Raw genomic sequence first — 21,117 nt, 5'->3', positions numbered from 1 at the left:
CTTAGCACTTCCCCTTGTTGAACGGCATGAGATTCTTGTTAGTTGCAAACTTGCTCAGTGTTCATGTTGTCCCATCATTCAGGTCATCACTGGAGCTGTTTAACAGTACTGGAGCCAGCACTGCCGCCTGTGGTACGCTGCTAGTCACTGGCCTCCAATTACTCTTTATTCCACTGGTCACCACCCTCTGCGCTTGGCCATTCAGCCAGTTTTCAGTCCACTTCACTGCTCATCCATTCCCTACATCAACGGCTTCTCTATGGGGATCTGACAGGAGACAGTGTCAAAGGCCAAACTGAAGTCCAGGTAGACAATATCCACTGTTCATCTACCAGGCCAGTCATTTCATTGTAAGCATTTATCAGGTTGGTCAAACATGTCTTTCCCTTGGTGACACTCACTACTACTGATGACTCTCTTAGGGGTTGATGTCCCTGGAAATTGTTTCCAGGTTTAGCTGCCTCATCACATTCCCAGGGATCGAGGTGAGGCTGACTGCCCTTTAGTTCCCTGGATCTTTCTCCTTGGCCTTGAAGACAGAAGTGACATTTTTTTTCCTGCAGTCTTCAGGCGCTTCCTCTGGTCACCATGATCAATGAACGACTATGGAGGCTGGCCTCGCAATGACATGTGGCAGCTCCCACAGCACTTGTGGTGCATCCCATCAGGATCCATAGATTTATGTATGCCCAATTTGCTTAAGTATTTCTTGAACTGACCCTCTTCTGCCAGGGGTACATCTTCCCTTCCCATCATTCCCCTGGGATGGTCTCTGGGATTCCTGACAGCCAGTGTTGCTAGGAAGATGGAGGCAATGAAAGCATTCAGTACCTCAGCCTTTTCCATGACCCAGGTAACCAGGTGCCCTATCTCATTTGGGAACAAGCCCACATTTTCGCTAGCATTTCCCACCTGTGTACTTATAGAAGGCCTTGTTGTCTTTGACATCCTTCACCAGATTCAGCTCCAGGTGAGCTTTAGCTTTTATAACTTTATCCCTGGATGCTCAGACAGTTAGGTAGAAGAGGGCAGTTAGGGCCCTGCAGTCTCACAGGCAGAAGCAGAAATGAGAGCATATAACACAGTCACCTGAAGCAAGACAATGTCCTGTTGTCATCCCCAAGGTAATTGGTTTGTCCCAGCTGCTTGATCCATGGGTTCAGAAGGGTGCTTACTGAACTGGAACACAAGTAGTGTATTTTAGTGCTGTTTAGCCTCAAGTCAGCCCTCGCCAGAAGTAGAATTACTTCCTGTTCTTTACTGGTAAGAGCAAAGGCTCCTGCTAGTCACAGTAGTACAGCTCACCGTTGAGCTCATCCAGGTACAATCTGGAAAGACACTTTGCCTAGAGGATTTTATCCCTGCTGAAACAAACAAAAAGCCTCCAGCAGCCAAAACATACAGGGCCTGGCTATTCTGTAGGGACCTGAAAGGGAATTACATGTGAGGCTCAAAACCCACGGTACCAGATGTCTTTAAAAAAATGAAGCCTGTAACACAATAGCTAGGGATGTTTCCTAAGTTTCCAGATGCTCAAGTTATGACACACACATACTGTCATGTAGCAGCTATTTCCAGGAAAAAAGCATTCTCTTTGTGATACTTTTCCTTCAGAGCAGTGTGAAATGCCTAAGCTCTGTCCCAAGCCAGATGGCAGAACAAGACCAAACCACCACGTTAGAGGTTAAATCTGGACCTGTCCTCTCAGCGTATTTTCTGAAAGAAGTTTTTTGCTAGTGCATTTCTGTGAATAACTGCCTGAAATTAAGTGGGTGGTGTCTTTAAACCAACATCTGGTCTAAGAAAAGAGGCAATGAGTGATTTTGTAATTATATTGGAAATGCTTCATCTACAATATTTAGAACATACAGAAACTTCAAGAGTCAGCTTAAAATAATGCACACAATACATTAATTCCAGAACATCCTAAATGCATCAGTTGGTTGGATTCACCGTTTCTCTCCCCTGCAAGATCACGTATGCCCCCCTAACACGGCTGGTACTGCTTTCCAGGACACACCGAGGGAGGAGTGCCCAACTTTGGTAGGCAAGGTAGAAGTCAAGCTTCACATGCCCGCAGGCTAATACAAACTATGTATGTGTGTGCGTGTGTGTGCGCTGATACAGCCTGGGGGGTTTTGCTCATGCATGGTAGCAAAGTAAGCTCCTGCAGCAGCAGAGTAACCACTGGCTCTATATGCAGTACAGTGCGGGAGAACAGCCAAACAGTAGTCTGTGATGAACCAAAAGCAAGCTTCACATCTAGCTCAAAGGTCAGGACGAAAGCTGGCAGAGAAAGGAGCTACTTGACCTTAAAGTGCAGTAGCATCAGGGAGCTTGTGGATCACGCTATTTTAATGGGCCTGTGAAGACTGACCACATCCTTGTCAGCTTCATATATTATGTGGCTGCATTAAAGCCAATCCCCATTTAACAAACACCAGTACAAGCCCAAAACACTAACATATTATCCTAAAGGGTACAAAATTTTACTATATCTTACTATGAATTATAAGTACTTGTGCATACTTTAACAGAGTATAAGACCTAGAATTCCTAAAAACATCACAGAGTCTTAGTTTAAGCCTCAGCAGTTGCACACATACAGGAATTACAAAGGCCTGGAATAAAAGACAAGCAAGTAAGGGAGTTTCCTTAACCAAAAGGCAGGGGTGAAGTGCAATCAACTTCATCTGACCTTGTACCTTGGAGCTTTATACAAATTTCCAAGTCAGTTTAATAGCTTAGTTTATTTCTTTGTATTTTTAGAAACAGCTATGGCTGGATAGACCAACAGATAACAGTGAGGGTGAACTCCCTGTAGTCCTTCACTCATCCACTAATACATACAAAACAAGCATCACAAGTTATTCACTGGCCCATTTACGATGTCTGACACTGAACACCACCTCTAGGGTGATGCTCATCATCTTCATAGGCTTCCCCATTATAGTGGTGTTCTCTCTTCTGAGATGGATCAAAGTCCACTAAATCCACTTGCTCCATTTCCTCAGTTTCTTCTATTTCCTGCCTTGTAGGAAGCAGTTTTTCAAGTAGAGACAGCTTATCTGAGGAGAGGAAGCCACTCTCTGGGAAGTTCACCTGAAATCATCAAGAACTGGGGTTACTCGAATCTGTCTGAACTGGCTTTTCAACATCCCACTACAGGTCAAACATATGCCCAAGGGTATCTTTATCACCACAGATGACTTAAACCAAGTGCTTAAATAAAAAATAACATCTAAGTCACTAGGCTTTTTTTTTTTTTTTAGTGCCTGCAAGAAGTGAGCTTCTAACATGGCAACTTGACCAAGACTTATCCAACATTTCTTCTGCCTCAGGCTGCCCTCTAGAATCACCTAGAAGTAAAGTCCAGGATATACTGACATTAGGTTGTGTCCCCTCTAAATGGCACAGTTCTCAGCTTTAGCTTCTCTCCAGAGAGGAAACTGTCATTTTCCAGCCTACTCCTTTGCTCCAGCACAGGGGATATTACTAATCCATCCTTTCTAGAGCATGCAAGAAACTAAGGAACCTGCCAAGCAAATGAAAATTCACAAAGTTACCAAAGAAATTCTCCTGGTACTTAATGTACTTTTTCAACACAGTGTTCTGAACTGTGTGTTTGATGGATTACAAGTTCTCACTGTTGTCAAAAACAAACCCTAAGCAAGGACATCTGGTAATTGCTCTCTCTTCCTGATTGAGGTAATGCTTAAAGGCTAAATTTCAGAAGGATATTCAGTGCTGAACTGTGCCATGGAAATAAATTGAACCACTTACCCTGAATTCTATGATCAGACGTCCTTTTTCATAGGGTCTGCGATAAATTGGCATTCCTTCATTCAACACACACTTAATAGCCCCATGCTTGACAACCTGGCCTAAAAAAAGACAAAAAAAGAAAGAAGATCTATGCAGACAACAGAAGCAGCTTTAGTTTCAACTCCCTTTAATATTTATGGAACCTTCTACACTGTGGTTAGACAGCTACAGCAATATGTAGTAGTCTAACAGGGATGTACTGCCTGGTAACTTCCAAGTAGGAAAGCAGGTTGACATCTACGTTACGTTCCTGTGGCCTTGTTATGCTTCCTAAAGGGAGCATACTTACAAATTTATTAAGTGCTCCATCATTTCCAAGACTGAAAAAGTGGTTTTCAGAGACCCAAAGCCTTCAATTTTCATGAGGTAACCTCAGGATATGAGTATGTCCATGAGGTAAGGTCTGTTATATTATGCAAAGAGAAAGCTACTGCTGACTGCTATTCAAAAATCCTTTTATGTGCTTGAAGTTTTGCACTACAAAGACTAGGAAAAAAAGGCTGACACCAGCACACATCCCTTGTACATCAAGATGGGATGTTTCTGTTTCTTTAGATTTTCAGCTTGCATTCACTGTATGCCTGGACTTCTAGTAGAAAGCAAACCAACACTTACCAGGATGGGAGGTAATAATAATAGTTCTATTATCCAGCGTTGTGATAGGCTTTTGAAAGCCACATAGTGCTTCAACCAGTTGAATATCCATAGACATGAAAAGATCTTCATCTCGTCTAAGGCAGAACCAATAAAGAACAGTCACACAGAGGCAGTAATAGGATCACACCGAAATTCAATTTTTAACTTGGTAAGGACAATAAAACTGTAGTTTTAATAGAAGCCCACGCAATTAAATAAAGTATGGTTAAGACTGATGCAACACCTCAAGCCAGCAATTATAGGAATGATATCCACGCCAAGAGCCATTACTGCCCAAGTCCAGCTATCCAAAGTGTGGAAAAGTTTATTGAACAGAAGTAACTAGAACATGGCTCAACTGCATCTAGTTTTACTTCACTGCTTCTTCCCAGTTGTAGAAAAAAGTTCTTCCAACCCCCAAAACATTGCCAATGGGACAACTAAACTCTTCCTTTATGCAGATTAACATCTTACATGTATTAGCTAGGTTCTGTTACACTTGCTTTCTGAAGATCTGGTACTGGGGTTGAAAAGTTAATTTTAGACTCTTAACAGGAGAGGGGAACATTCCACTTGTCCCAGAGCATAACCTCTGCATAACCCCACAAGACCAGCAGAGTTGTGACTTCAAGTCCCTGCTAACCATGCAAACAGTTTGGCCAAGACTATCCCTCTGGCATAGCTGATTCAGTATCTGGTTTCAGTGAAAGAAAAATCAGCTGAGTAAGCTTATCCAAACTGAAGAGAACTGATTCTTAACCTGTGAGCTCAGTGTTCTTTGGCACAGAGTTCTGGCACAAACTTCCAGAGCTCAGCTCCATACATGATGGTCAGGCAGACCAGCAGCTCATTTCCTAAGAACTTTTAACTCGCCATTCCTATTTTCAAGTACAATGCCAGTGGTTGGCATTGAGACAAATGCTTTCTCTATAGCCACTAATTCCCTGTTATTGCTCTGAACTGCAGTAAGATATCAAGCGCAACACATTTCTGCAAGACAACCAGTGTTGCTTTTAATCAGACCAAAAGGTACTGGACAGACCCAGTGCACAAACAGTAACTTGAAAGCAGGAGGCTTGCAACACCAAGCAGTACTGTCCAGCAACATGAAACAATGGAGACACAGTCAATGCCGCTTGAGTAATTTTTGCTTTTGCAAGAAGGAACAGACAGGACTCATTACTGATACATTCCATGTATTTGACATATAACAAGTGAACATGCTGGAAGTTTTCTGTGCCTTGAAGCCAAGTGGGCAATGAGCAGCTGCCTACACTAACGGTAATTTTCTGAGCTAAGTGACAGAACATTATTCTAGAGAGCAAGAAAATAATCACAAATATTCACATCTATAAAAAAAGAATCAGTATTTTAAGAGTTCTTAAAAGTTCAAATTTTGTTAATTCTTAGTAACTGTATCCGGTTTTGTTTGCCTGCCATCTTCATCCACTGCCAAAGCTCACATAAGAATATCTTGTGCTAGTACAACACAAATGGCTGTGACTAGTTATTTATACCAGGATGCCTTTCCTGCACACCTTGGGTGTTCCTCTGGACACCCAAACAAACTCACAGGTGAATTCCAGCCACATACTCCTATCAACTGATACTTACAGTAGATAAAAGGTGAATGGTAATCAAGGAAGTACGTGGACAAGCATCTCAAGAGCTAATGCAAAGGGCTTTCAGAGTTTTTACCTTGTAAAGACAGAATGGTCTTTTTGATCCAAGACAATAATAATGTCTCCTGGCTCCAGTCCTGGCTCTTGGTCCCCTTCACCATGGAATGTTATTTTCTGACCATCCTTCATTCCTATTGCAGGAAACAAACAAACAAGGATTTTTCATATTTTTAAGTAAAAACCACCAACAAAATAAGACTTTCAAAAGCACACGCTGGTACCAGGATATCTCTAGATCTTTAAATTAGAATACCAGGACACCCCCTTAACGCATTCAATAACCAGGACCCCCCCCCCTTAACACCAACCTGGATTAAGTCAAGATCATTAAACTTAACTGTAGTGCAAAACAGCTACCTACCAAGATAGTCCTTAAAACATTATCAAAAAGCATTCATTAGATGCACAAGCACTCAATAGAAAACAGAAGCACTGCATGCAAAGTACATTTTGAGAGCAAGTGACCAATCAACTTCTTCAGTTTTATAAATATATGCAGCAGAGCTACTTATGAAACATGATCTCAGTGCCTGTCAAGTGCAACCAGCACTCTCCCTAGCACTGTCATCTAAGAAACCCTTTCACCCACACAAGTCTCACTATCATAAGTCCTAGCTGCTTCATGTTAGCTCACAATCTGTTTTTCCTTAAGAAAGGGGGAAAAAAACACACCACCCTCTTTTCAGTGATTTCCCTGTTTAAAATGCCAGTAACATATCCTTACTAGCCCTCATACTTAATTTTACTGTGGCATTTCCCCCACTATACCCAGGCATTGCGTAAGGTGTGCTTCCACATTTAACAGTTGCAGGTGATGATCAGGCACGAGTCTGCAGAAGCCACGTGCTTGTCAGCTTGCTGTCTTACAAGCTGCGCTACTCCAGAGACTTCTCCCACCAGTTTTTTGAGCAGCCTCCTCAACAGAGATGCATTTGTCACTGACACTTGCATTCTCCCACCACTGTGAGGGCTTGTGTACTGAGCTGCATTTTCCCAGGCAGAGTGCCTGTGCTGTGCAGGACTGTCAGGGTTGCGTAGCGAACAGTCCTAAGCATGAGAGGCTTAGCACTGTCTCTGCACCCTATTTCTGTAGCAGACCTGGTTCCCCTTCACACTGAAGCACAGCAGAAGAGATCGGAGTCTGCAGGGTTTCCATACAGGGAGTGAAAACTCATTAGGCAAACAGAGCCAACGAGTGATGAGTTTCATTTTTATCTGTCCAGCTACCTGATCACGTCTCACATTTGTGAGGTTGCTCAAAAGTCATGCACTGCTTCCAATACTGCAGGTTTCAGAATTCATTACTGGTTACGTGCATAGGCATTAGAGGCAAACACGGAAGTAACCAACATTCCCTAAAAACAAGTCTCATACTTTTTAAAGGCAGCAACAGGCAATTTAACTGTATATATATTCAGCAGTGTTACCACCAAATAAACACCATGTGCTTGGCTAAAGCTTCTGCTTCATGGCTGCAAAGTCAGCCAGTACATCCAGGTTCAATACCTCACCTTGGTAAGACACCTCACCTCTGTCAATGTGAACTTCCAGTATTTTCTTCTCTCTAACGATTTTCCTTCCAGTGCAGCTTTTACACCGGTCCTTGGGGCTGATGCGCTCCCCATGCCCCTGACACTCCATACACACCGACTGGATTTGCTGCACCATTCCTGGCCCGATCTGGTGAATTCTGATCTGCATTCCTGTTCCCCTGCAATTAGGACAGCATTCTACTGCACCCTTCTTACCACCACGACCTGAGAGTGAAAATTGGAGGCAGATGGTTATGTGCTGCCAGAAAAAAACCCCAAAATCTTTAGACGCAGCTTGTGTTCAGTTTCATTTTCCGTTACCTTCACATTTGTCACAGATAACATTCTTCTGCAGTGCAAGTTTCCTCGTTGCACCATTGTACATATCTTCTAAGCTTACTGACAACTGATGGACCACATTTTTGCCTGTAGGAGAAAACGGATACTCAAGTTTGAAAGCTCAGTCTCCAAGTAACAGAAACTTCCCATGCCACTATGCTTGAGGCACGATAAACTGAGTTTGTGAGCTTTAACATCCTGTTTTAATATAGCTTTGTTTTGCTGTTATTAGTCAGTAGGGCCTTCCTACCCGATGTTGTATTAGGTTACAATTCTAATGGCTTTGTCAGCAATGCTTCTCTGTTAGAACGTCAGAAATTCTTCAGAGACTCAAAGCCAGTAACAAACAAAATACACACAACTTTAGACATTTAAGTTTTATAATGCAGGACTCCAGTTTTAACATAGTAACTGAACGCATCTCCTACAAGGAAGTGGGAGACACTGTATAGCGCCAGCAAAGTACTTTCCTCCTCTCACCAGGGGTCTTTATGGAAACTGAATCGATTAATTACATTTGTACACTCGGGAATTAATTAGAACTTTAGCTACTGCAGGCTTAATTTTGTGAAGGATACCAAGTTCTGGCTTACTAGGAACACTGTGATCCAACACTGTAATAGTCTGATACAAACTCTTTTTTCCTCCCTTTTTTACTAGGTATACAAGAACAAGTTATAGGGTCAGCACTACCCTTAACAAGTTTAACTAACACTGGTATGATTAATTTGGATTTTAATTTCTGAACATTTTACTACAGCTTCAACTCAATGCCACTGAAGAGCACACAAAAGCAAAAAGGCTTCAGACTGAATTTCTTTTATCTTCTTTAGACACGGTTACATACAATGAAAGGCCAAATTCACATTTAGACACTACGCTTACGGCAGCTTAGTTAAAAAATCATTTTAAGGTATGTCACTATTCCGTTTCCTATTCAGCCTGTTAGCAGCTAGACTTAAGCTCTGCTAGAGGCTTTCCAAACACGGAAGCTGGTTAGCTATTAACATGAGACAATACACAAGAGACCAAACTACCATCATATGAACCAAATGCCCTCCCCTGCTCTCTTCGCGTGGCAAGAACTAGGAACAACGTTTTCTCCCAGTTTGAGACCAACCCTGTAATTTCCCTTTAACACTATTTAAAGCCGTACATCTACAGCATTCTCCTCCGAGGCCCCGATCCTGCGTACCGCAGGGACCACGCTGCAAAAGCCCGGGAAAAGTGTCTGAATATGTCACATTACCTCGCCTCTCTCTCTGCATCCTCCCACCGCCGCCAAAGAACATATCGAATATATCCATGGGCGACCCGAAGCCACCACCAGAGCCACCCTCTTTGATGGCCTGCTCGCCTCCTTTGTCATATAGATCCCTCTTCTTCGGGTCCGACAGCACTTCATAAGCTTGCGAAATCTGTTTAAACTGCGGGAAACATACACCGTGCCTCAGACTCCGCTCCGCGGCACCCCGCACGGCACCCGCCGGGCCGGGCACCCCCCTGCACCTCCCCACTTCCTAGCCGTGCACGACAACGCCCGCAGGGCGGGCGGCCCCACAGCCCCGTCCCGCCGCGCCGCTGACCTTCTCGCCCTCATTGGGATTCTTGTCGGGGTGGTACTTCAGCGCTAGCTTTCGGTAGGCCTTCTTCAGCTCCTCGGCCGAGGCGTTGGGCTTCACGCCCAGCACATCGTAGTAGGTAGTCTCCTTCACCATGGCGGAGGGCGACCCCTGGGCTGAGGGCGGTCCCGCACTCCGCGGCGACTGCTCGCCCAACGCCGATCCCGACTTTTCTGGAAAGTTCCGAGCCGGTCCCGCATCCGGGCGCTTTTGAGCCGGCACAGCCCCGCCCCGGAAGAGTCGCCCCACCAGCGCACGGTCGGGGAGCAGCGCGCAGCCAATAGGAGCGGAAGGCGGAGGGCGGCCGGCCAATCACCACCGTCCAACGGCTGCCGCGCTCAGCTGCCGCCGCCACTCCCGGCGTGCCCCGGTGGGTGAGCGCCCCTCCGCGCATGCTCTAGGGGGGGCGGTGGTTCCCGCGCTGCCCGGGCCGAGGCGGTTTGGCGGGCGCCAGGCGGTGTGCGCGGCCGTCTCCAGGCCCTACCCCCTGCGCCTCCCGTGCCCAGCGCTGCCGGCGCGGGCCGTTTCTTACGGGCGGGTACGCAGCGGTGCCCCGCCCCGCCCGCCGCCTTTCCGGCCAGCTCCGTGCTCCCCGCCGCGGGTGGGGGGTGGGAGGTGGGGGGTGCGGGTGCGGGTGCGGGTGCGGGTGCGCGTGCGCGTGCTACCTCGCGGCCCTGCCATACTGCTACGCCTGCGCTCTGGTGACGGTGCAGCAGCCGATTGGCTGGGTCGGGTGCGGCGCTGAGGCATCACGCGCAGTAAGGGCGGGGCCCGGTGTTGCCATGGGCACGGGGCCTGGTACCCGATACCCTCCGCCGCGGGCAGGTACCCACCGGTAACTATCGTGGTGCTGCGGCCGGCGGGGCTGGGGCGCGCCCGGCCGGCACCTGCGGCCGTAAGGTGCCGGCGGTGGTTGCCGCCCGAGAGGCCTCCTCGGAGGGCGGCGGTCCCGGGCAGCAGGCCTAGCGGGAAGTGCTGTTCGGTGGACATAACCACATGCCGGACATTGCTGAGTGTGTTGCAGTGGGGACGGAGGGTCGTTTTACAACGGGAGTTGGGAGGAGGAGCCCTTAATGCCAAGCACCAGGCAGGGATTGTTGCAGGGTCACGTCGGTATAAACTTGAGGCCCGGCTTCACTGCATGGTCCATCTGCAGGCTGTTCCTAGATGAAGCTATTCCCCTCTGTCGGCCTCTGTGTCTTCTGCCTCTTTCTTTGTTATGATGCATAAATGAATCTCTCAGATCGATCCTGATTCAGTGGGATGCAGATACCCTTTTTTTTATGGGTAGGCTTGTCTGTCAGATGGAGCTGTTGATCCGGTTGATTTTTCCCATATATTATCTGTAAGAGCGTATAGTGATACGGAAGGAAGGAAATAGGATTGCCCTTTCAACAGCAATTTGCCCTTAGATTACACGAGTGTTAATGCCACACATGGCCTTGACTTTCAGAAGCATGAACTCAGCAGAAGTGACTCAGCTAATGGATGGACTGGCAGCAGAATCCCTGGACCCTGTTCCACAGGACGGTGACCCATTAGGAGGTGCATGTTAGTCACACACTATGTTTTGCTCTCACAGTGATGCATGTGTGCTGGCTGGTGGGGAAGGAGAAATGCAGTCAGCGAGTGAAACTGCCACACATGGAAGCGGTGGTGATTGGGCGTGGCCCAGAGACTGGGATAACGGATAAGAAGTGTTCACGTCAGCAAGGTAAGGTTTAGCTCAAATCCCACTTCCTACGTGCAGCAGCAACAACCTCACTTGTGAAAAGTGTGATGTTTATCATAGAATCATAGAATGGTTCAGGTTGGAAAAGACTTTAAGATCATCTAATTCCAACTCCCTGCCATGGGCCATGAATATCACTCTTCTGTTTGGCTACATTACAGTAAAGCTAATGAACCAATGCCTCTGCATAAGCCGTAAGCCTCCTTTGAGCAGGGTCTAAATGGGAAATCACAGTTTTTCCTTGGAACTGAAGCAGTCTTTCCTTGGGCTTGCTTCTGCAGTCACTGGCTTATGGTCTCCTTCCTCCGCATGGTCCATAGTGTTGCCTGATTCTTGAAGTTATCAAGCTTTTTCCATAAGCACTTGTGCACCTCTCTGGGTCCTAAAAAAGCACAGGAGACACCTAATATCAGGAAGTTCCCCTTTGTGAACTAAAGCATTGAACCTGAACATGGGTCCGAAGACCCACAGTCATGTTCCATGGCCTGCACCCTGGCTTTGTGAATAGCACTTCATCTCTTTAGTCCTCCACCAACTGGTTTTTAGTATGACTTATTTTATAGATGCAGTGGGACAGTATATAAAAATACCTGTGATCTATAAAATACTTGTCATGGTTTAACCCCAGCCAGCAACTATGTAGCACTGCTCTCCCAAGAGATGGGGAGAGAACTGGAAAAAAGGTAAAACCCATGGGTTGAGATAAGAAGAGTTTAATAATTCAAATAAAGTAGAATATAATGGTAACAACAACAATAGTAATAAAAAGATAGAGAAATAAACCAAACACCCAAAAAAAAAACCCCAACAGTGGTGCACAATGCTCACCACCTGCTGACTGATACCCAGCCTATACCTAAGCAGTGATCTGGGCCTTCCTCATAACTCCCCCGACTTTACATAGTGGGCACAATGTACTGAGGTATGGAATAGCCCTTTGGCTAGCCAAAACACAGCACTGTACCAGCTATTAGAAAGAAAATTAACTCTGTCCCTGTCAAAACCAGAACAATACTTTATATCTTCCCTGCCTTATCTTTTTTCCCTCTGGGCACAGTCCTGTTCCATGCCCTGTTAATTATAATTACATAAAGTCAAAAAGGGCTAGTGAGAATAGCAGGAACGTGTAAAAGACTTCTACAGATTTTGTCTGTATTCTGAATAGTTGTGCTGATCATGGTGTGGAATACTCAGGTGTGACTCTGTATGGGTTGGTTCTGTTTTACCTGTGGTCTTGGAAACAGAGGATGAAGCAGAAATATTCTTTTTGTACATTCACAGAGATCAGCTTCAGAAAGTAGCAGGTCTTACAGTATGGGAGTGCTTTCTGAAAGAGTGGTTCAGCAAAGTTCTGGCCTTTCTGTTTACACAGCATTGTGACACTTTGTTATTTCTTTCCAGTTCAGTTAAAAGCAGACTGTAACAAGGGGTATGTCACAGTTAAACAGGTACGTTAACAGGGTGTACAATATTTTTGATATGTACTTAAACTCCAGAAATGCTGCAAGTGATGATTCTGTTCACTGGGTCTGAATGACCTGTAGCTGTTTTATGACCAAGGATTGCACAATGAGTGGTCCTTGGAAGTGATATATTTGTCTTTTTTTAATTTTGAACTGGAAAGACTGCACTATTCCTTCCAGATATGCTCCAGTCTCAGACAGCATCAGAGAACCTTACTGTGAATCCTCAATCCGTTCTTCCAGGCGCTATATCTGGGAGATGGGACTGGGCAGTTGTGGAAAGTTTGGGTTGTTTTTGATGGCTGATAGAGACAAAGATGGGATAACAATCAGGCAAGATCCATCTATCAGCCAGTCATTGTAGGTTGCCCCTGCCACTTTGCATTATCAGTTATGCCTGGGAGGGAGGAAATTGTATTGCTTTTCAATTATCAGCTCAACATCAGGTAAATTCTCAGTCTTTAAAACACTGTTTTGAGGGGAAAAATATTTTAGAGTTTCATAAAGCTGGAAATGGATGCAATAAAAGAGGCAAGGAAAAATTTGACCACCTTGCTGTCCTCATTTTCTCCTAGAACAGAATAAATAACAGAGTTTGTTTTGTGAAAGTGTGAGGTGCAAAATGAAAATCAATGGACAGTGGAGCAGTAGTTGGCAATTCCAGTTACAGTATCATTTGCTATTTATTTTCCTTTTTGTCCCTACCAAAGATAGGAGTCAACCCAACTAGTGTTGATCTCGTGAATATTGGCAAGGATGAAGAGGTGAAAATGAAGCCAGGCCAAGTGCTGCATATTGTGAATAAACTTTACCCCTACACAGTGCAATTTGCTGAAGAATCAGGGAAAACTGTTACCGAAGCAAAAGAGAAAATACAAACCAAAAAGTTGTCACGTGAGGACTCCTGTGAGAATGACGATGTAGAGTTTGTGCCCAGAAAAACAATGAAGATGGAGGTGGGGGATACACAAGGCAGTTCTGCAAATCCCAAGCTAAGCAATACTGGCGTATCTCCACATGAAGGAACTTCGAGCAAAAAGGCAAGTGTTAATACTTGTCCTGTTTCTCCTGGGGTTGTCTCTTCCATCATGGCTTTTGGTCTTTCACTTTTGTGAGTACTCCTGATGGGAAGTGTCTCAAACACAGATCCTCAGAGTGTTCAGAGCATGTAAAACATGAAACCCAGGCCCTGAGAAAGTTTCCTGGGACCCATTCTAACCTGTGCTGAAGGGGATGCATATGTGTGAAGGTGCTTGCTTGGAGTCAGGAAGGATTTAATCTCTGTTTCCTGCTGCAGTTTCTGCTAGAAGAACAATTCACGTGTGCTCAGTTTATCTGGATTCACACAAGGATACGGTGCTGGCTCTTATGATGCATTCTGCAATGTTACAAATAGAGCAGTGGTTATCTAAAAGCTTACACACAGAGAATGGGACAACTTGACACTCTTACGTTTTCTTTTAATTTTTTTTTTTTTTTAATTCTTACGTGGTTTTTTTCCTCTTGCTTGGGTCATTCTTTACAGTAGAACCATGTTTACATTAGTGAATGCTACCAGCCATAATCTTTAGAAAGGGAATTTTTAGCCCTGCTGATATGGACAAAATAAGAGACTGCTTAGTGCATCTGGACCTATAACAGTGCAGTTGGTGGAGGAGGAGGCATGGATATGAAACCCCTCAAGACAAAATGTCAGTCCCAGGTTGTGGTGGGTTGACTACTCATTTAATTTGTGAATTCAGGCTAGTTAGATTGGTGCCAGACAAGACGATTCACCCTGTTTCTTTGTCAGTACTGTAATGTTTGAACATCTCTCTCTCTAAGAATATGATGAAGATCATAATTGATAATGCCTGTAAAGTGATCTGAATAAGTAAAACATTATCTGTTTGGGAAGAAGTGCACTCAAGGCACCTTCTATTAGGCATTCAGTAATCAAGAGAGACCTGCTAGTGTTGACTTGATTTTCTTGTGCCTTTCTTGTTTTCTGTACGAGCCACTCCTCGCACAGTATGAAAAAATAGATACATGTAAGAGTAGGGCCACACACCACAACCATTTATGTGTTCTGTGCAGAGCATGCGATAGGACATGGAGATCCTTCTACTTCATTTGGACCTTGCACTCTTGTGATCCATGAGGCAGAGAGTCTTTTAGTAAAATAATCTGTCATCAGTAGCAATGGAGGACTGTGCCATAGCATGTGCATGCAAGTTATTAAATTCCAGCAGAGCTAGAGCCCTATGTTTTTAAACTTCCAACATTTGAAAGACTTAACCTTAAATCTTAACAATATCTTGTTAAAAGGTCTCAAAAGGAGCTCTGTGGGGGCAGTTGGAGCAGGCATGTTGGCATTTGTAGAAAGGAAGTCATTCAGCTGTCATTCAGGTGTTCTTTGTCTGTTTTATACTAATGAAAGTACCGAATGCTTTAAAACATTCAATTGGGTTCTTGATTATCTTATACAATAATTTCTTTTTTTTTTGTGTGCTTCAGGAACACTCAGGACACTGGAGTCAGGGTCTAAAAAGCTCCATGCAAGATCCAAAAATGCAGGTGAAAACTGTATACTTCTACTATACAACAGTTCCTGTCTAACAAAGTTTAATGAGCTTTCTTTGTTCCTTCTGCAGTTTACTTTTATGACCGGATTAACCAGTGGAGTACTGCATAAGGGAGGTTGTGGAGTCTCCTTCTCTGGAGACATTCAAAACCTGCCTGGACACATTCCTGTGTAACCTTATCTAGGTGTTCCTGCTCTGGCAGGGGGATTGGACTAGATGATCTTTTGAGGTCCCTTCCAATCTCTAACATACTGTGATACTGTGGTACTGTGAAGGGCTGATTGTACTTGCCTCTGTCTCTGTACTAGCATTAATTTAAGAGTCTCTACTATACTCATATTGCAGAATGTCATTATCCTAATTACCTTTGAGCTCTCTACACTGTTAAATTTAGCCCACAGTTCAGAAAAGTTCTTGGGAGAGCAGGCGAGCCATGCTGTTGCTTTGTTTGCTCAGGGGGACCATCTAAAATGGAGGTGTAGTCTGAAGCTGAGCAAGCAGTGAAGGTTCCGGTTTCTCAGCAGTAGGCACTATTTTTACCAAGCATGGGGCAGTTTCCTGGTTTCCAGCAAATTCAACTGCAGCACCTCCATACTAGCTGGCAGGATGTGACCTCTGGCTTCTCATTCCACTCCATTTCCTTGTGCTAACAGGAATTTCCTGGGTGTTTCCTTTAAACTCCTGCAGATGCTACAGATGCACCTCACTCCCCCTGCTCCCTTGTGGTTGCATAATGGTTTTCCTTGAGCTCTTTGTTGCCTGGTTTTGGGGAGGTCAGACTCAAGATGCAGAAATCTGACAAATGTCTTTTGTGGCTGCAGTGTATGCACCCTTTCTTGTTAGTCTATTCTGAGAGAGCCCTCAGAGAATCTTCCCTGTCCATGTGTAGAACCTACTTTTCTTTAGTTTTTAAGATATGGCAAATACATAGGCAACTCCTTCTCAAAAACAAGCTGTTTGTCTCCAGCATAGGGAGAATGCTCTCCATCAGTATTGCACTGTCTGGTGGAGTAAGGCTTTAAGCTTGTGTCCGTTTAGCTCGGGTTTTGGTTCACTGACTGCTGCATGGTCATCTTAACATTAGAGATGTGTTTTTCCCTTTGTACTTCTCAGCAAGCGTATGTGTTCAGGAGGACAAATATCACAGACACCTATGATACTTGAACAATTTTAGTTGGACACGACCTTTGGAAGGAGACCCAGTCTGACCACTTGCACTTGGTCTGATTGCCTCAGGCTTTGTCCATTTAAGTTGAAATGATCTCCAGGGGCAAAGATCCCACAGCCTCACTGGGCCCGTTAAGGTCATGATCACCTCCAGCTGAAAATAATGTCCTTGATACTGATCAGAAGGTCTCTATTTTTAATTTTTTTTATATATATATATATATATATATATTTTAGAAAAAAAATTTGAAGTGTGAAGTGTTGAACTGCGTAGATTTGTAGTTCCATTCTTCTGAATGAGTATTTCTGTGGGGAATGATAATGCTATTGAAATACTTGCTTACTTTCTAAACATGGAGCTTAATTTTCATCTCTTAAGCAAATTTCATATAGCACTTACCAAGATGGTGTTTTAAAACTGTTCTTTGTGTGTTAGAACATAAAAAACTGTTTGTGATTTAGTGTTAGCTTTATTAGTGGTGCATCTGAACTAAATACACAAACCAAAGAATTCCCATCTTTGTTTTTTAATCAAATATTAAATAAATGGTGATATTTCTTTCTTCTGAAGGATCATGATCCCATTCCCACTGGGATATGAAGACACTGATGTGTGTATGTAAAAAGTTGAATATGAGGAAGAACTTCTTCATGTTGAGAGTGTAGAGCATTGGAACAAGCTGCCCAGGGAGGTTGTGGAGGGTCCCTCTCTGGACATAGCTAAAACCTGCCTGGGCACGTTCTTGTGTAACCTGCTCTGGGTGAGCCTGCCTTAGCAAGCGGTTGATTAGATGAGCTCCAGAGGTCCCCTCTAACCCCAATCATTCTGTGACAGTATCAACTAGTCTTATTGCCGAAAGAATCAGTCCAATGGTTTGTGTGCTGATAAAATTTTAGTCTTCCTGTAGAGCAAGACTAATCAGATCTGTATATAAACATATGAGAATTATTACCAAAGATGACAAAGACATCATCTATCTCTCACCAGTAGACATGCTGCTAAGGTAGTAGAGGCACAGCAAGCGGCTTCTGCTGGAAAAGTGGACAGGTTTTTATTGCCAGGGTCAGGCTGTCTCCATACCCTCCTGGCCACATGCTTTGCTACTGTTTCTCTTCAGCATCAAATTGTTACAGAATGTAAACCAAAATGAAAACGGGAGGACATGATGGGCAAGGAAACTGTCCTCCTTTTTGTGAGTGATCTTACAAAGTAGCACATCGGCTGGCATGACCTGAAATAGGTGGGACTTGAATGTTTCTGTGTTTGTAACCCTGGCGGGGGTCTGCTGCGCTAAGCACACTGTTGGTAGCACCTCTGAGACTTGTGTTTCTCTCCAGAAATCCACAAGGGATCCTGCATGCTCCACATTGAGTACAGGGCCGTGAGTTTTGTTTCAGTGACTGCAAAACTTGAATGTTACCTGATGGAAGTAAGAGTTTCCTAGATGTCGCTGGTATCTGAGTCCAGGTGGTTTTCAAGAGAGTTCATATCCACCTGGAGCAATGGTTAACTTATTGCTCTGTAAGAATAGAAAGCTTTTTCCTTAAAATGTGTAAAGAGGGATGTTGGAATATCTTGTTGTAGCTGCCTCATACATGGTATGGAGAAGGGTTGTTTTGACCTGAAAAGAGTTGTTTAGGACAACCTTTCTCCCCTTGGGAACAATGACCAAGTTCCTGATACCCTTGTACTGAATTAAGGTGAAATGACATCAACCTACCTATTTAACACAAAATACAAGGCATGTGGTTAGATATAATAACAATGATTACTTTAGCTGGATCAGCAAGTCCTGTGCCATGTGTTTTTACTTAGGTGTAGTTAGTATTCAATGAAAAAGAGAGGAGGAGAGAGAGAGAAAGAAAGGGAGAGGAAGAGAGAGAGAGGTTATCACCACCTGTGGATCCAGCCATGCCTTGTTGGTCCTCTTCACCCACGATATCATTGGTGATGGGAGCTCTCCCTCTGACCTGAGCCCTGAATTTTTATGTTCATATTCTCTTGGGGTGTTATCCATAATTTTCATACGAAGCATAGAGAGGCGTTACTGTGGTAATGATGGGCACAGTTTAGTGAGCACTGAGGATCCTCCAGCTGGTCACTGTCCCTTCTATCATGGTGTCTGCTTTTTGACTCCATCCTCTGAGTCAGCTCATCCTTAATTTATCCTTTCACATTCCTGTGGAGGCTTATCAGCTTGGAACAAAGGGGTCAGAACAATCCTGTCTACACAGTATGTAATAATAGCCAACATAATTATTATTTGCTTTGTTTACATTCAAGGCCTCCCATAGTCACATGCAAATGGTGCCTGAGACAAGCTCAGTTTCCTGTCTCTTACTCACACTATGGAATGTAAGTGGTGTTTGAGACAAGCTCAGTGTCCAGGTTCTCACAAGGGTGCATATCCTGCACCAACTTAGTTACAGCAGAAGTCCCCCTTGAAGTGAATGCTCTGCTGTTTGATATTTCTTTCCATGTAGTAATTTTCCCAGGCAGTAATTTTTCCTGACAGTTCCAGTTGCACTAGCAACACCTATCTGTGCTTAGGCACTCTGCAACCACAATGGGATGGGTAACATCTCAAAATCCAGCCAATATAGTGCTTATAGGAATCTGACACTTTAACTTTCAATCAGTAAGTAATCTAGTTGTTTGTTTTGCAAGGTTTACAAAGATGAAAAGACTGTAGTCATCAAGGATAAATATCCCAAAGCACGTTACCACTGGCTTATCTTACCGTGGGACCCCATTTCAAGCCTCAAGGCAGTCACCAGGGACCATCTTGAACTCCTGGAACATATGCATGCAGTTGGGCAAAAAATGATCGAAGACTGCCCTGCCCGAGACAGTCTGGAGTTCAGACTGGGCTACCATGCTATCCCCAGCATGAGGTAAGGTCCAGATGAGTCACCAGGTGGAGACCCCTATATAGATTTGGGGCTAAATCTGTAACGTGAAACACTTGGCATGACACAGTGCTTCCAGAACAGAGGGGGTTTCTTCTGTGGCAGGGCTGTGGGTCAGGCATAGCAAGACTGACCCATATGTTTGGTGGTCTGACTGCTGAGTCACATTTACAACTGGTACTACTGCAAAAAAACTTTGAGCATTAATGTTATTTTTGTCTCATATCTACCTAATGTATTTGTTTCAGTCAGCTGCATTTGCATGTCATCAGCCAGGATTTTGATTCTCCAGCCCTGAAAACCAAAAAGCACTGGAACTCTTTTACTACAGATTACTTCTTAAATTCTCAAGGTAATGATTAGAAACTGTATTTTATAACATGTAATCCTGCTTGTGGGTTATGGCTTTGGGCTCTTTTCCCCCCCAAAGAAATGTGTAAGCCACAAATTCTGTTATAATAATTGAAATATTTTATATAATTTCAGATATTGGGGAATAGCACTAAGTAAAAGTCAGCTGAATTTTGTGCCTGGTTTAAATTGGAACGCCGTGATGACATGCCGTGCATGCAAAGCAGTGTCAGGGGTTCTGCATGGTCCCAATACCTCTGGTTTCTGTTTTTTTTTGTTCAGATGTGATAGAGATGGTAAGAAGCAAGGGAAAAGTGATGGTGAAAGGTGGTATCTCTGAACTTCTCAAATTGCCCCTCAGATGCCATCTTTGCAAGCAACATCTCTCCACTGTCCCACAGTTAAAGGAACATCTCAAGAAACATTTGCCAAAATGACTTTGCAAATAAATCATCTTGCAGTCTGTCTTCAGATTTCCAGCTAGAACACAGGCCTCAGAATGTTGGTGAACTTGTGTACTTTTTGTTAAGTGGAGTGACAAATGTAATGTGTGAAAAAGCAGCCTGGAAACAGCAGCACGCTAATTGTGTAATTGTTCAGGCAAAAACAAAGCCCAATATAAAATAAAATGACTTCTGAATTGAAGGCGTGTTTGCAGCTTTGTTGTGGTACAGCCACACTAATCTGTACATGAACTGGAGTCTGGAAGAAGATTTTGTTTGGATTATTTTAATTCAAAAGCTGTGGCATTGAGCCCAGATCTAGGTTTCTACTGAGAAAGCAATAAAACAGTTTCTCTTGATGTTGAAGTTTGTCTTAAGTGATAATGTTGCAGAAGCTGGTAAGGCTGACAGCAAATTGTCACAGAGTATATTGAGAGTGGATGGGAAGGAGCATCAGCTACTGTGAACGAACTCTGCTGAAATTCCAGTGCTGCTGAACTTCCCCTTGGCCGTGGAGCAGACACTGCATCTCACCAGGTGCCAGGGTAGTCACTGCTCAGGCTTTAAGAGGGGCAGCTTTTCATGTACAAGGATTTAACAGAAATACATGAATAACACACAATGACCACCTTTGCTGCTCCCCAGAGTAACAAACTGTAGTTTGCAGTTGTTTGGCTGCATATGTTGAGGTTGGCACAGAAATTGTGTGGTTTAATGACGTCCTGTTTCTCCGCATCTAGATTTTGGTGAACCTCTGTCATTTGATTGTTGTCAAGATGTGAACTCTCAGATAGGCAGCAGAGCAGTAGTGATTAAAATCTGTTTCTGGGTCCAGAACTGGTTTGTGGGGT

General features: G+C 44.1%; 2 protein-coding genes across 5 annotated transcripts; one reads left to right on the top strand and one right to left on the bottom strand.

Moving 5' to 3' along the window:
- Nucleotides 1-1,847: 1,847 nt before the first annotated feature.
- DNAJA1 (DnaJ heat shock protein family (Hsp40) member A1) lies at nucleotides 1,848-9,853 on the bottom strand. Its single transcript, XM_080637164.1, has 8 exons — nucleotides 9,601-9,853; nucleotides 9,264-9,441; nucleotides 7,997-8,101; nucleotides 7,673-7,900; nucleotides 6,160-6,274; nucleotides 4,441-4,556; nucleotides 3,784-3,884; nucleotides 1,848-3,102 (listed from the first exon to the last, which is right to left on the bottom strand). The coding sequence occupies exons 1-8, from the start codon at nucleotides 9,730-9,732 to the stop codon at nucleotides 2,884-2,886; spliced, it is 1,194 nt and encodes a 397-aa protein (XP_080493290.1). The 5' UTR covers nucleotides 9,733-9,853; the 3' UTR covers nucleotides 1,848-2,883.
- A 278-nt stretch (nucleotides 9,854-10,131) lies between these two features.
- On the top strand, nucleotides 10,132-20,988 carry APTX (aprataxin). 4 transcript variants are annotated; one of them, XM_080637180.1, is made up of 8 exons: nucleotides 10,132-10,174; nucleotides 11,219-11,350; nucleotides 12,770-12,816; nucleotides 13,542-13,871; nucleotides 15,328-15,387; nucleotides 19,231-19,457; nucleotides 19,721-19,824; nucleotides 20,106-20,988. In XM_080637180.1, the coding sequence occupies exons 2-8, from the start codon at nucleotides 11,221-11,223 to the stop codon at nucleotides 20,258-20,260; spliced, it is 1,053 nt and encodes a 350-aa protein (XP_080493306.1). In that variant the 5' UTR covers nucleotides 10,132-10,174; nucleotides 11,219-11,220; the 3' UTR covers nucleotides 20,261-20,988. The 4 variants fall into 4 exon arrangements, with proteins under 4 accessions (XP_080493306.1, XP_080493304.1, XP_080493307.1 ...); XM_080637178.1 differs by lacking the exon at nucleotides 10,132-10,174 and adding an exon at nucleotides 10,349-10,461; XM_080637181.1 differs by lacking the exons at nucleotides 10,132-10,174; nucleotides 20,106-20,988 and adding exons at nucleotides 10,349-10,461; nucleotides 19,959-20,023.
- Nucleotides 20,989-21,117: the final 129 nt, after the last annotated feature.

This window comes from Psittacula echo, assembly GCF_963264785.1.
Source record: "Psittacula echo genome assembly, chromosome: Z".
NCBI classification, from domain to species: Eukaryota; Metazoa; Chordata; class Aves; order Psittaciformes; family Psittacidae; genus Psittacula; species Psittacula echo.
Note: the sequence above shows the minus strand (reverse complement) of the source record. Positions and strands in the feature narration are given on the sequence as shown.

Coding starts and splice junctions, on each gene's coding strand:
- APTX (XM_080637178.1), top strand. CDS start 10,419: ATGGGCACGGGGCCTGGTACCCGATACCCTCCGCCGCGGGCAG. Junction 13,872..15,327: donor AAGGAACTTCGAGCAAAAAG/GCAAGTGTTAAT, acceptor TGTGTGCTTCAG/GAACACTCAGGACACTGGAG. Junction 15,388..19,230: donor TGCAAGATCCAAAAATGCAG/GTGAAAACTGTA, acceptor TTGTTTTGCAAG/GTTTACAAAGATGAAAAGAC.
- DNAJA1 (XM_080637164.1), bottom strand. CDS start 9,732: ATGGTGAAGGAGACTACCTACTACGATGTGCTGGGCGTGAAGCCCAAC. Junction 8,102..9,263: donor GATGCAGAGAGAGAGGCGAG/GTAATGTGACAT, acceptor TTTCTCCTACAG/GCAAAAATGTGGTCCATCAG. Junction 6,275..7,672: donor GGAAGTTCACATTGACAGAG/GTGAGGTGTCTT, acceptor TTCCTGCAATAG/GAATGAAGGATGGTCAGAAA.